Source organism: Dipteris shenzhenensis, chromosome 24 (genome assembly GCF_047967505.1).
Source record: "Dipteris shenzhenensis isolate YYH24624 ecotype China chromosome 24, Dip_SZ_1.0, whole genome shotgun sequence".
NCBI classification, from domain to species: Eukaryota; Viridiplantae; Streptophyta; class Polypodiopsida; order Gleicheniales; family Dipteridaceae; genus Dipteris; species Dipteris shenzhenensis.
This window is the reverse complement of record NC_141619.1, coordinates 41,027,702-41,041,623: the sequence shown is the minus strand read 5'-3', so window position 1 is coordinate 41,041,623 and position 13,922 is coordinate 41,027,702. Positions and strand designations below refer to the sequence as shown.

The window sequence follows — 13,922 nt, the reverse complement described above, 5'->3', positions numbered from 1 at the left end:
CAGCAAATGGGGATGTCTCATCATCACCTCGAATATCTCTGGCAAAGTGGGAGGTCTCCGGGGGAAAGTAGCAAACTGCGACAAACAGATCCTGGCTGTCCACGTGTCATATCTGGATCCAAAGAAATCTGGAATGTGTATCTCTCTGCTCTAGTGAAATGATCCCCCGAAGTGTGGATCTGAAAAGGACTACAACTCCACCTGAACCTCGAACTCCTCCTGTACCCCTCGTCTCAGCTCTGTAGGTAGACTCCCATGTATATCCGCTGACTATTAGAAGAGGGCGTTCTGGACTCTAATGTGTCTCTGTATAGAAGACTATGTCATGGCCTGTCATGACCATAAGGTACCATTACAGTTCCAAATGGTGCAAGACAGGGTCTCGGATATCTGAGTCTCATAGACCCCGCTTCCCTATGTAGGGGAGGGGGTAGGTGTCCTACGGGGGCCTGTAAGAAGGCGTCCCTCTCGTGCCACTGCCCACTTTCCCTCCTTCCGGGCCTGATCCCGCTGCTGCAGCAAAGAGCGCCTCTCCTCAACCTGTAGAGGTGTGAGGTCCTCATATATAGAGATCGCTGGCTGATCTCGAAGGACTGACTTGCGTCGTAGAGCTGAAAGTTGTGCCTGACTGTCATGAAATCGTATGATCAGGGGTTGCTCTCGGTTGGGATCTCTCCATACCCGCCATGCCCTCTCTATCCTGTGCTCAGCCACACCTAGGGTAGCAGTCACGAACGCTGAAGGTGGTGGTGCCATGAGGTGCTATCAGAGATGGACCTACGTACCAGGATGGTGTGCGGAAGCAGAACCAGGCCTGGTGGAGCAGGAGCCACTGGATGAAAAGCTAGGAAAAGATTTCGACATTGAAATGTTCAAGAAGACTACGACCAGGGAGTTACTGGAGCATCGTCATCGATGTGTAGGCATTGGGCCTAGATGTGTCGGTGAGAGGGGGTGTTGGAATGGTCACCTCCCCATCTGTGAGCCTGCGAACGAGGAGTGCATCAGGGGGGTGGACCATAGGTGGAATGGCCTGCCACATGGACAGCATCTTGGCTGTCATGTGGGCAGGGGACTCATGGTGGAGAGGGGGCTGCCACATGGACAGCACCTCTCAGGGACAAGACAGTCAGAGGCTGCCACATGGGCAGCACACAGGCTGCCATGTGGGCAGCTGTCAAGGCAGGGCTAGTGGGCTGACACAGGCGCAGCATGGCATGAATGTACGGGCTGGAACAGGCCCCTGACAGAGGCACACAGGAGGCAGAACAGAGCTGGCACATGGCGCAGCATGGCAGGCCAAAGCCTGCAAAGGGCAGCACATGGGCTGCAAAAGAGGCGGGGGCATTGGGCAGGCAAAAGGCCTGCAATGGGCTCCGACTGTGAAAAGGAAGCAGCCCAAAAGGGCCTGGCAGAGGCCCTTATATAGGACTGGTTGGACCAGCCAACCAAGTCGGCCAGCAAGCCAGTCAGCCACTAGGGCTGACTGGTCGGTTTTTATGTTATGTGCCTTAGTTTGCATGGTGGGGACAATCACAGAGACTAGGATTAGTCTAAGATTTGCAAGAGCTAACAATTAACAGGTGCCATGGCTATGTGCATTTAATTAATTGTTGGTGATTCCAAGAGTGGATTATTACCCTATTTTAATGGAGCGCAGCTACAAAGGAGGAGTCACCTACTGCATGTGACCATGGGCTTAGAGGGCTCTAGAACATGCCACCTATTATCATGTAGTCAGTTCAGTTCTAGGACATGGTAACAAGGCAATTTTGCTATTTTTTGGCATTGACCTCTCCCACCTCGGTTGTAAAAATCTGATTACTCATGAATTTGAAACACAAAGCTGAGTCCATGGCTTGTACTCAGCAAGCTTTCATGAAATAACGATACCTTCAGGGGGGTCCAGACCGGTTTTGGTTAGAGCCCTAGAGTGTGTGCTGAGCGTCACGTGTAAATCAATTGTGAAGGCTCGAATTATCTTGGATTGCTTTGAGTAATTTTGATCATGAAGGTGCTAGCTCATTGCACCTAGAAGTGCCATGCTCCCATATGGCGGGCAGAGTGTAGATAATATCCTGCCAGATGGCGACCAAGGTGGTTGTCAAGGGAACTTTATGCCTCAAGGATCGGGGCCTCAATCTCCGTCATCTTCCTCTCAGATGAGAAAGTGCCTGACCTCGTGTCTTTGCTTCTACGAGAAGGCGTCTCCATGTCTCGAGGATCTATTTGGGCTCTATCTTAAGTTCCTCCTGATCCCGCACCTTTGGGTGTCAAATGAGTGGCTGCTTCTAAGCTCCTGTTTCTATGACTAAGACTAGTTAGTGCCAAATACTAGGGGATCTGTAGCAATTTCTCAAGGAAGCATTTGGGCATCCCCCTCGGAAGGCTATGTTTGGATGGGAAGATTAGATGGACCCTTTAAATTTCCTTACTAGACTAGCTATCTTTAGGTTTCTTACTCTAGATGCTTGGATGGAATTGTTTGGCCACCCACGACAACCCTAAGGCGGCATTTAGGGAAGATGTCGTGTTTGGCCCCAACATATTTGTGTAGCATCTTTGTAGCGTGTGCTTTAAATATTTCGGTGCGTGTCGGTCTTATTTCTATGCCCAATGGGAACCTCATGGCTTTTTCTTTTCTTGGCCCTTAGCAACAAGCATGTGATGATTGTAGCTCAATTTGTAGAGCTGTTGAAGTAGTTGCTAGGGAGTAAATGTGTCTTTACTTCATATCAGCTTGGCGAACTTCTATGCATGCTAGTTTTTAACTCCTTGATTGGTGTCTTGGGGAGTAAATGTCTTATGTAGTGGTTAAATTTGAGAGTTAGATCAGTTATTTTTTGGTGCATGGAAGTGGGTTTTTAGGGACAAACATAATACTACTTCGTAATTGGATGAACTTGAGTAATATTTAAGAACCTTATAAAAGCTCTAATTTTTGTTTGAAGGATATATTGAACTTGGGGCATGTTTTATAAGAATCTTATAATAACGTGTTGAGATTTGCATATGAGAGCAAATTTGTGTTTCTCAATCTCTTTAAGGATGTGTCTCATTTATTTTCATGGGCTTGATCATGGTTGCAGGAATCAACGGACATTCCGCCCCAAAAAAAGTACTCCATCAGGGAGCAAGGTAATATGGCTGAAATTGGCCAATAGCCATTTATTGCAATTTCCTTTGATTGAGGGGGTTAGAAATGTATAAGACTTGTATGTCTCTATACATGTAAAGTTTGCATGTACATGCATGCATGTGTGCTCAGCCTAAGGCATGCATATTCAGGAATCAACCTTTCGATGTGTATGTTGTGAACATCTAGGCATTAAGGGGGTAGTTGTGTGCTTATTTGAGAACGAAAGCCTTTGGTGTTTACTGACTTTAACAAGGCTGAAGGAGAGTGCCAAGTGGCACAGGCAGATGTGGACCTGAAAAGTAGTTGAAGTTCCACAAATTAATGGCCAATGAGAAGGGGTCCGATTTCTAGAGTCAACATAAAATTTCAATGCCAAAAGTAAGATTTGGGGGCTTTGAATCGTGTTAGTGAGATGAGGGACACATTGTATTTGTTGGTTTCATGGTCAGCCGTGCACATCTTCCCATGGTATGTGCATCTATGGTAATGATTGGGTTCATTGGAATGCTTTAAAATGTTAAGGTGCCTGCATCTTATTTCATTATTTTTCTCCTTTCATTTGTAGGGTGCCCAACTTCGGAAACATATTGATGCAACTCTAGGGAGTGGGAATTTGAGGGAAGCTGTCCGCCTTCCTCCTGGAGAAGACCTATACGAATGGCTTGCAGTAAACAGTGGGTTTGCTATCTCAAGCACATATTTTGACTGAGTTTGTTTACATTATTGTATTCTTGTTCTTAGGTTTAGATCTAAATTTTAGGAAATAAATTTCTGAGTATTTTGAGCACCAAAATGTCTATGAGTATGGTCTCATGTAGTTACCGACACTAGCAATCATGAAGCTATACATTCTGAGTTTCTGCTTAGCCATATTTTCTGGTATCCTTGATCACATATTTCCCAGTATGCAAGGTAATGAGGAGGCCTCAACATGTCATAGGAAAAGCCTTATCTGCTCTAATCGATATATTGATTAATGAGTTGTCCAGGTTTACATGCTAGTTGAGCATTGCATTATTGAACCTTCTTGCTAGGTGCTTCGGGTGCTTTAAATAGTGAGGGTTATGGACAAAAGCTTTCAAACTTGATTCTTTACAGTTCTTTGACTCAAAACGATGTGGCACTTAGTTGATCTTTCCTCTAGTTGATCTTTCCCCTTAGCTATCATCCTTCTCTTGCTTCAAATTATAGAGGTGTAAACTTGTTCCCGAGTCCTCTACATACTCAATCCGTGGTAGGGAAAGATGGTCTGTTTTACTGGATCTGGGTATGATTAATGCTTTAGTTCTGTGATTGTAGATTCTATAAGGCTAGCAAAGGCTGTTTTTTGGGATTGGTCCATGCCAAACACTGGCCATGCAACTATGTGGGGAAGTTAGTTACATCACATCAATCCACTCTATGCTGCATACGAACTTGCTGTGGGCCAATATGCTTGCATCATTAGGTTATATTTGCCCATGTTGTGAGCCCAGAGGTGGGAATGAAAGAGGTCACGGGCCATCATTGTTAGCTAGCGATTAAGCAGCCTATTAGAGGTGCTCTAGGATCAGCCTAGTCAACCATAGAAGCCACCTTTTATGGGCAGCCTCTAGGCTAGGCAAGTATTCGATCTCATACTAGTTCATAACCTCTTGTACTGAGAAGATGGAAAACCAAGGCTATAGGACACCCGGGTGTGAGACTTTGTGGCATCCCATGCCACCAAGAATCAACTAGAGGGTGTCCTCACTTGAAGCAATCCTTGACGGGTCACAGTCACATCTAGGCTAGATGATCATTTGCCACTATTGAGGCCATGCCCTGCTTATATAGTCTCAGCCTGTGGCTATCCTCATCCCTCTGAGTCTATTAACTTGAGCTGATACCTAACGGATCCTTGGGGTTCCACACAGCCCTCGTTAGGTACAAGCTAATCCTAGCTAGCTTGGGACGTAATCTGCTTTTCCCCTTTAAGAACAGTTGTGTCATCATAAATGAATATTTTCTTGAGGCTACAGCTGGTCTCTCAGGTGGCATCATCCTCTGACCTAGCCTTTCACTCAATCAAATATTCATGTTTAAGTATTCCTCTTGGAATATTTAGCTTTTTGATCTAGAACTGTTTTTGGTTCAAGTGGAATATAATTCGACAAGTCCGAAAGTTGAATGTATCCATCATCTAGAAGTCTGCTCTTGTTGGAAGCTCTAACGGTAGGCATCATCATTCTTTATCATCTCGTAAGGTGCACAACACCTAGATTACACGGTACACTAATGTTTGTTGGTGTTCGTTGACTTAAACCCTTTGGCACATTTGACAGAATCCTCGAATCTCGTCTCTTGACTTATTGCCAAATACGCCCAAGGAACTTATCATTCTAGCACAATAGAGAGAGGGAGAGAGAGAGAGGCCTATGGGACAAGGTACAAAGTACACCAAAAAGGAAAATCTCATACAAGCCTCAATGGGCTGGAGCAAAGGGGTTGCTAGGGCCCTTGCTGAGTCTAAACTGATCTACGCAGCTCAACAGCTCGAACAAAATCAGATATAAATATAAGAATATAAATTAGAGTGAGACTAGATGAGACAAGCTGAGAGCTGGGACTTAAAAGCCGAAGCTTGGCACTGTGGTGGCTCGACTGTGGGCAGCAAAAATGTCTCAGATCTGCGTCTGTTGGGCTGTCCTACGCTGTGGTGGTGGGGGAGGGCGTGGTCTCCTTGATCTCTGAACGCGCTTGGCTATGTTCTGAGTGACCCCTCATCTCGGGTGGTCTCCTCTGAGGAAAGCTGTGATAGGCTGAACCTCAATAGAGTGTGCTCTAGTCGCTCTCTGTGCTGCAGGTGGTTTCTGCATCCCTCTCTCAGTGATCCAAGCTGCCCGCATGTCAGCTATCTCCTCCTCTATCCCGCTGTGTCTTGGAGCTGACTCAAATGCATAGAAGTTTGTGACGTGCTGCTGTGCTCTGTCAGCCTCTATATCCTATGGTCTGGGCCTCCTGCTGCTCTCTAATATGTCGTAGTAGTCTCCCTGTGTTGGCGCATCTCGAGTAGTTATAGGCCAATGCAGACCTGGTCATGGAAGTGGATCAGTCGTGAGAGTGGGCCGAAGCTGCTCCTCTCTTGGAAGAGGCAATGGTATCGTCCCCTGATTTCATAATAGGCTGGGCAGGTACATAGGAAGTGCTCCTCTATCTGGGCAGGTACATGATGGAGAGAGAGAGAGAGAGAGAGAGAGAGAGAGAGATGATATAATATGATATGATAAGATTGTATTAAAGTCCGCGTGGTGAGACCCTTCAGGATCTATGGAATTGGAAATCTTTATTAACTAAAAGTGATCCCATACCTCTTGTGAAAGAAAATATCACAAAACTTGCTACGTAGTGAACTTGTTGGGCTAGTTTGTGTGCTAGCCCTAGTACCTTGTGGCAGTGTTCCAAAACCTTTTTTAGTAGCTTCCTAGCTTTTAGACTGGCTGCTCTAGCAGATTTTTAAAAACTATTTCTGCTGTCTCCATAACATTCTCTGATGTGTGTGTATGCTCTGCGTCTCTAGAATACATGCTATTTATTCTCCACCTCCCCATGGGGCAGATTTTGCACGTCCTCTCTTCTCTGGGGATCTAGGTCCTGCCCACCTACCCTTGTCCACTTCTAGAATGTGAACTGGTCCAGATTTTGCAGATTAGATGCCTGTTGAACATTGATATGTCTTCCCCGAGGTATTTCTGCATGCCATAGCTGTCCATTGGGTTACCTTCCTGTTTGTAGAACTGCATTTTTGTCCCCGGGTTTTGCCATAATTTCTCTAGCAATTTTTGCATCACTATCTCCCTAATTTCACGTGCATCTTCTGGAATATCAGCCGCTGTTATACACCATGATTCCAGCCATTTGATCCCCTGTCTGTGCCATCCTATGACTTGTGTAGCTTCGATTGCCTTGAGTGGTATCCTACTAGCATCCATCTTCCCAACTTTGTTGAGGTAAGCCATAAATTGACATAATGCCTCCCCTTGTAGAGTTATCATACCTGTTTCAGCCAATAGGATGGGGTAGGGTGTCTGGGCTTTAACCTCAAGCTCCCCTATTCTATTCTTTCCCAATAGACCCTAGAGGGTGGTCCGGACCCTCAAGCTGGACATCTGTAAAGGATTACTGTCTGCACAAGCACAGTGTATAGAAATTTTCTCATTTTCCAACGCATTCCATTTGTTGTCCGTCAAATCCTCCTAGACATTTATTTATGTGTTGATTGTTCCCAAAAGCTCTCCTTCGAAGGTGACATTCACTTGTTCATTACACGTCCCACACACCATTACCTTTCTCTTATGTATATTGACCGGCGTTCTTGAGTGTTTGCAGAACACTTCAGTGCATCCAAACGTGCTTGCAAGGTCTCCTTGCTCTTTGCAAAGAATACCACATTGTCTGCGTAGATAAGCATTCGCAAACCATATCCTGCAATCTGCACACCCTCCTTGCTATGTATGCTCATCCACTCTCGTAGATCATTGATAAAGAGGCCAAGAAGTGTTGGTGAGAGGGGTCAGCCTTGCTTCATCCCTATATCACTGCTTATGACAGCTTTTCCTTTGGAGCGTGATCCATCTACTAGCGGTGATACAAGAAGAGGGAAGATAGAGAAGTGGTAAAAAAAGGTTGTAAGAAAAGCTCAGAAGACTATCAGCTCTTTTTCGAGAGATTCAATGCCCATTCACATGCAGTCTTCTTCTTCACAAAACTCTAGATGCAAGATACATTCAGGGAGATCCTCCTCATCTAACAGAGTTATTGCTTCTTCTTGGACTCGTAGCAGCAACAACCAGTAATTTTCATGAACCTCACTAAACAATACCTCAACCTGGAAACCATAAAAAAGAACTCCAAGTACCTTTGAGTCAAACTCCAAGGACAAAATCATACTCAACTTCAAAGAGTACTTATGAAACGCAAACTGAAACGAGGACAAGTAGGATCAGAACAGTGTGGGCTCCAAGTGATGAGCTTATGCACCGGGCTCCAAAGCATGTATCCAAGAACAAGACTTCTCACAAACTGACTGAAAAAGGATCACACAAACTCAAAGAGAAACCAAGAACTAAACAGCCCGAGACAAGTAGACTTCAGACATGAACTTCCCTTAACAACTCAAAGAAACAAACAGCCTCAAAATACTTCGAACTCACAGCCCACATGAAGGCTATCTTCGTGACTCTTCAAAATATCAACCCACAAGCTGGCCACGGTCAAAAGTCTTATCATATCTTCCCCAAGATCATCATCGAGCACTAGAAATGATGCAGCCTGCCATCTCTAGAGATTCTATGAGTTGAGGTCTCTGTAGCAACACCTGGCACCCGCTCTGTGGCCAAAGGCCTCACTATCTCCAGCTTGAAAGCAACCTAGTGCTCACACCACAACTAGACACCCTGTGCGCACATTGCAGCACCCCTCGCCCTTCTCTGTCTTCACAAGGTGACCACTGCTTTGCGGCTTCCCTCCTACTCACACACAACCTCCGTCCAAGGTCCTCCAGCCAGCAGAAATGACGTCACAGCCATATAGCTCCTTCCAAAGCAAACTGCCCACTACCAAGTCACGTACAAGCCCACACAGAAGCGTCGCCCCTTTATACCTTCATACAATGATAGCTATCTCACGCTACTCTCCTCATCCCGGAGCTCTTGCCTCCCATCAATTGAGATCCTCGTGGCTTGCATAGTAGGGACGCCTTCTCTACGAAACCAAGAAGCGCACGGTGCATACTCTCTGTCGCTCACAGGCCTTTGCGTCGCTCTAAACCTCCAGCCCAATACAGAGACACCTTGAATAACTGCCACAACCAATCCTCTACAAAACACCAGTAAGAGCCGACGGCACGCCACAAAGTTGTTATCACGAAGCACCTGGGTCCTGGAGTCCATCTACTCCAAGCTCCTAAAGTCGAAATCCCACACCCGTCACGTGATCACAGTCACCACCGCAGCTTCCCTTGCATACAAAGCTCTCTTCTTCACATGTGATGTCCTCTTCAATCAAAAGGCCTTTAGCCCTCCATAGTAGAGACGCCACCTCTAGAAAACCGTCACCCACGATGGCCTTCACGCACAGGTTTCAGCCTCCCTCTCATGCATGACCTCTCATCAATTGTGAGCCTCTCCAACTTCTATAGTCGTTCCATTTTCAACTCTCCAAGAAGCGCCTCGTCAAGTGCAGAAAACGATCCTTCCAGCAAGCTCCCGCCGTTTAGCTCCTAGTTGCCACCTTGCCATCGAGAAGCTCCCCTTCTTCCTCACATAGCCACATTTGCATGCATGCCTTTTTGACAAGAGCCACGCCCTTGTTGATTAGCCACCTCATGTTTACCTTTTTACCACTCTCAAAGTTTTCCTTAAAAACTTAGACCCAAGCTTTAATGCCCAAACCATAGACTTAGCGCACACTAGGCATGCCACAAGCACTTAGTACCTAATTGCCCACCGACTATCCACATACGATGAATAAAATCCAGACACACTGGATACAAGGCATCCACGACAAAAAAACTCATGCCCTCATATTTCTCGGGACAACCATGAAGAGCACATGTCATCCTGTAACAAAACACCATCACACACTGGATATCATGCTCTAGATTACCCTGGTGCAACCACATTGCACATCATCATTTCCCATAAGTCCTTGTAAAAGCATTTACAATCTAAAAAATATATTTACATCAGTATAAGTCTCTTGATGAGAGTGTCCATAAACTCAAAACTACCACCCACTAGCTATGTGCCTACCCTCCAGTATAAACAGTGCTCAAAAACTCATTACAGATTTTATCCTATCAACGGTTGTGCTAACTATGCTAAAACTCTCTCATAGAGTCGGTATGTGGCCTCTCTGAGTTCTAGAGGGACTAAAAGTTTTTCTAGTCTTTCCCACTACTACTTAGGTGGAACTGTGTTGCAGGATTTCTTGAAATCTACAAAGCAATAGTAGACGACCTCTTTCTTATGTTTGGTTCCTTTTGCTGCAGCCCTTATTGCTATGAGATGATCAACCGTCAAGTGTTTGGGATGAAACCCTCCTTGGGATGGTGCTCTAACTCCCTGTTCCTCGACGCATTTGCTGATTTTTCTGTTCAAGGATAGTGCCATAGTACAATCCTACCAAGCTGCCATTTTGAGGGGAACCCTTCCTCTAGAGCCAGATTCAAAAGCTTGGTAAGAGTTTTCTTTGTCGTCTCACCTCCCCTAGTCAACATTTCCACAAGTGTCTGGAGCTATGTCAGATTCACAAAAGTTCTCCTTAGATGCAGTCCAAAACGGCAGGGCTGTTTAACACATTGGCGTAATTCAGAGAGGAAAAATGTAACTTAAAATAACCAGGTTTTTGCGGACAGAGATCTTATAACTATGTTTATCTTTTAGAGCTCGCAAGAAGATTGTAACTCAAGGATCTGATTTTTCAGTGATGGCTTCTTTGGTGTTTCCATGACCTTGAATTTGCTCCACAACTAATATTTTTTAGTTTTGCCAAGTATAAAAAAAATGCTCAAATATGGCTTCCATTTAAGTCCCATGTGCAAAGGTCCAAGCTCCAGAAGCATTATTAGCTGTTTCCAGGAGAAAGGATGAAAAAAGAGGTGGGTGGAAGAGAAATTGAGTAAGAAGAAAACAATCTATTTGGAGAAGAGAGTGAAAACACACGGAAGAATGTTAGAAGGGAAAGGAAAAGAAAGGGAGCAATGGTTGAGCTGAAAATAGAGGAATGGGGAAGAGACGAAAAAGAGATAACTGGCAAAAGAAGGGAGGAAGGAAGAAAGGGGACAGGAAAATAACTAGCTGGAATTGAAAGCCATCGAAGAGCGAAAGAGAAAGAGGGGGATGAGAGGTAGCTGGAATAGAAGGAGCAGGATAGAGGGAGAAAGCCATCGAAAGAGCCAAAGAGAAAGAGGTGTCTTGCAAGAGCAGGAGAAAGGAAGGAGTTGGGGAGGCAAAGGGCTGTGCAATCAGCTTGAGGAGGAGGTAAGGAGAAGAGAAGATGGGCTGCAACATTGAGTTAGGAGGAGTAGGGGAGTAGAAAATGCTGAGGGAGAAGTGGGATGAGACTGTGAAGCAGATAACATACAGGGGAAGCTGTGCAACATGAAGAAGGGGATGCTCAGCTCTCTCTCTCTCCCCCTTTCCTTCTCAGTCCCTTCCTTTCCTGTGTGCACACTGAATAGCAAGTTTGCACCTTCCTCTTCCTGTTGCACAGCTGCTCCCCTCCTCCCCCATCAATGCTTCCCGAAAAAGGAGGGAAAAAGAACAAAAGAAATTACGCGCACACGCATATGCATGCATGGAAGCTGTACAGCATGAAGAAGGGGGTGTGTGCAGCCATGCTGGGCTGTGTGTGCTCAGCAGGAAAGGGGGTTGGAAGAGAGTGGAGAGCTGCATCCCAAAGGAAGATGTTGTACAAGGCTGTGGTCAGTCAAGAGGGGAGGCGGTGAAGGAGTGACAGCAGAGCGACTTTTTTTGGGGGTAGAAGGGGAAGAAGACGATGCTCGTCCAAGTATAATGCTCTTTTACAAAACTAATATGAAATCTTATGTTTCTATGTTTTACTTGATGTAATATCCACTTAACTCTCATACCTACATTAATGATGGGTTCCATTTAACAGCAGCAAAACCTAGCTCTATTTAAAACATTTGTGGAATTGATTTTTGTGTAAGGGATTCATTCTAATTGATTGGTTTTCAAGTTTGAGGTTTCAATAATTAACAAATATGATGCTTTCATCTAATGTGCAGCCGTGGACTTCTTCAATCAAGGCAACCTACTCTATGGAACGCTCACAGAATTCTGTACACCAGAAAATTGCCCCACAATGTCTGCAGGACCAAAGTATGTATGTTGAGCTTCATTTTATAATTCTTGAGCTATTTTAGGTAAGCTTGATACTCCTCATTTTCAGAGGGCCTTCAGTGTATCAAATTTAGGCAATTTTGTACCTTTTTTTTGCAGCCTTTCAATTGCGTCTGGAAATTGATTGTCATGATTGCTGCAAAACTGATGACTGCCGTAGTTGCTTCTTACATTTTTTTCCCAATTGACCCAAGGTGTACTTTTTAGCATAATATGTGCACTCCAATGCGCTACTGCTCAGACTCCACACTCTGCACTGCTGGTTGCAGCCTGCCCTCTTACAGCCTAACGCTGCAGCCTGCTCGCCTACAGCCTTGCACTGTCAAAGTTTGCATCTATTGCAGAGCTGTAAATACTTGCAGCCTACCCACACAAGCGAACGGGGTACGGACGAGGGCAGGACTAGACAGCAATGATGGGAGCAGATTTGCAAAATAGGCGCCGTATGACCATACAGTGATTTTAGGGCAGTTTTTTTTGGGGGGTTGTTGGGGTGAAAAACCCAATGTACCCAACGGGTACTTTAGAGTACCTAAATTTTCTAACATTCCTAATGCTCACAGGCTCTTCCTTTTGTTGTAAGAGGGACAGAAAAGCTTAACGTAGGCAAACATTGTCACCATAAAGTATCTGTTACCTCAACGTCCAAATCTGATTTTCACTAACTAACCGGAAATGAAGTTTATATTGCTTTTGACAGCTTACCGATTGTTACTAGCCAGTCAAAAAAAGTCTTCATATTACTCGTGGTAGCATATAACAAATCATATCTTTTCCACGATGTAAACCTGCATATCTGTCACCCCATTGCTGAACTATCCTGGCATAACAGTTTGTATATACCTAGATGAATCCGGGAACATTCCCAAACTCATCCTCTAAAAACACAACATAGTGCAGTTTCAATCTCATGATAGTCCAATATTTCTCATTTTTCATTATCTTGTCTCGTAATCATTTGGGTGCTCCAGCTTTTCTATTAAAGTGTTCAAACAATCACAAATATTTATAAAACAGACGAAATATTTTTCAAACTCTAAAGGACTTGTAATTTCATGAAGGGGTGCAAACCACATACCTATATTGTTGGTTTTGTGGACTCGTTCTCAAATTTCTAGTCCTTTCTTGTAGACCATAGTTAACTTGTAACATAGTGACCATTCTGTTGACAGAAATCCAAATGATTATCCTTGTGTCAATAGAGGAAAGTAAGAGTATACCTCATTGTCACACCAATCCCTTCGTGAAGACCATCAATCTGTTAACATCCTTCTTTAAATTATTCAAGCCTGTTAAGAACTTAGTCATGCCTTCTCGAATTCCATTAGCTATCAAATCTTTAGATCTATAGAAGAAAACGCTTTATGAGAAAGTGTGAGCAAACTCAAGAAAAGATTTGCTGATATTGTTTTTCAGGACATTAGCAAACATTAAGTGAAAGGGAATGCAAGAAAGATCAACTGATATTGTTTTTGAGGACATTAGCAAACTTTAATTGAAAGGGAATGTAGAGTCGCGTATAACATGCACAATCTCCCTTAATAAGTATATTCTGCTAAGGGAGAGGGACCTTGAAATAAAAGACAATGGTAGAAACAAGGCTAGAAGATAATTTAGTTCATAGTTTAACTATCGGGCAGTTCCCATGGGGGAATTAGGCTTAGTAATTCTAAACGAGGTGTCATCTTTGAAGTGAGGATCCCTAGAGTAGTTTATATCCCTAGTGTGATGGGTTAACCTACCATTGGGCAAGGTGGCACCATACATTAGGTACTATACGCATGGCATGAGTACTGGTATATTGTGTTGTATGGGAAAAATGTTAAGATACAACCCCCCTAAAGAAATGGAAGGGAAGGGCGAGAGGAACGGGAGGGGGAGAAAGAAGGGGGCATGCG

General features: G+C 44.5%; 1 protein-coding gene across 1 annotated transcript in view; it reads left to right on the top strand.

Moving 5' to 3' along the window:
- The window catches only part of LOC147886603 (MOB kinase activator-like 1A), a 34,284-nt gene that overhangs the window by 14,285 nt on the left and 6,077 nt on the right, over positions 1 to 13,922 (top strand). Inside the window, exons 2-4 of the mRNA XM_087395364.1 lie at positions 3,090 to 3,138; positions 3,705 to 3,813; positions 11,910 to 12,003. Coding sequence (XP_087251490.1) covers positions 3,090 to 3,138; positions 3,705 to 3,813; positions 11,910 to 12,003 — 252 coding nt within the window. The remainder of the gene's footprint in view (positions 1 to 3,089; positions 3,139 to 3,704; positions 3,814 to 11,909; positions 12,004 to 13,922) is intronic.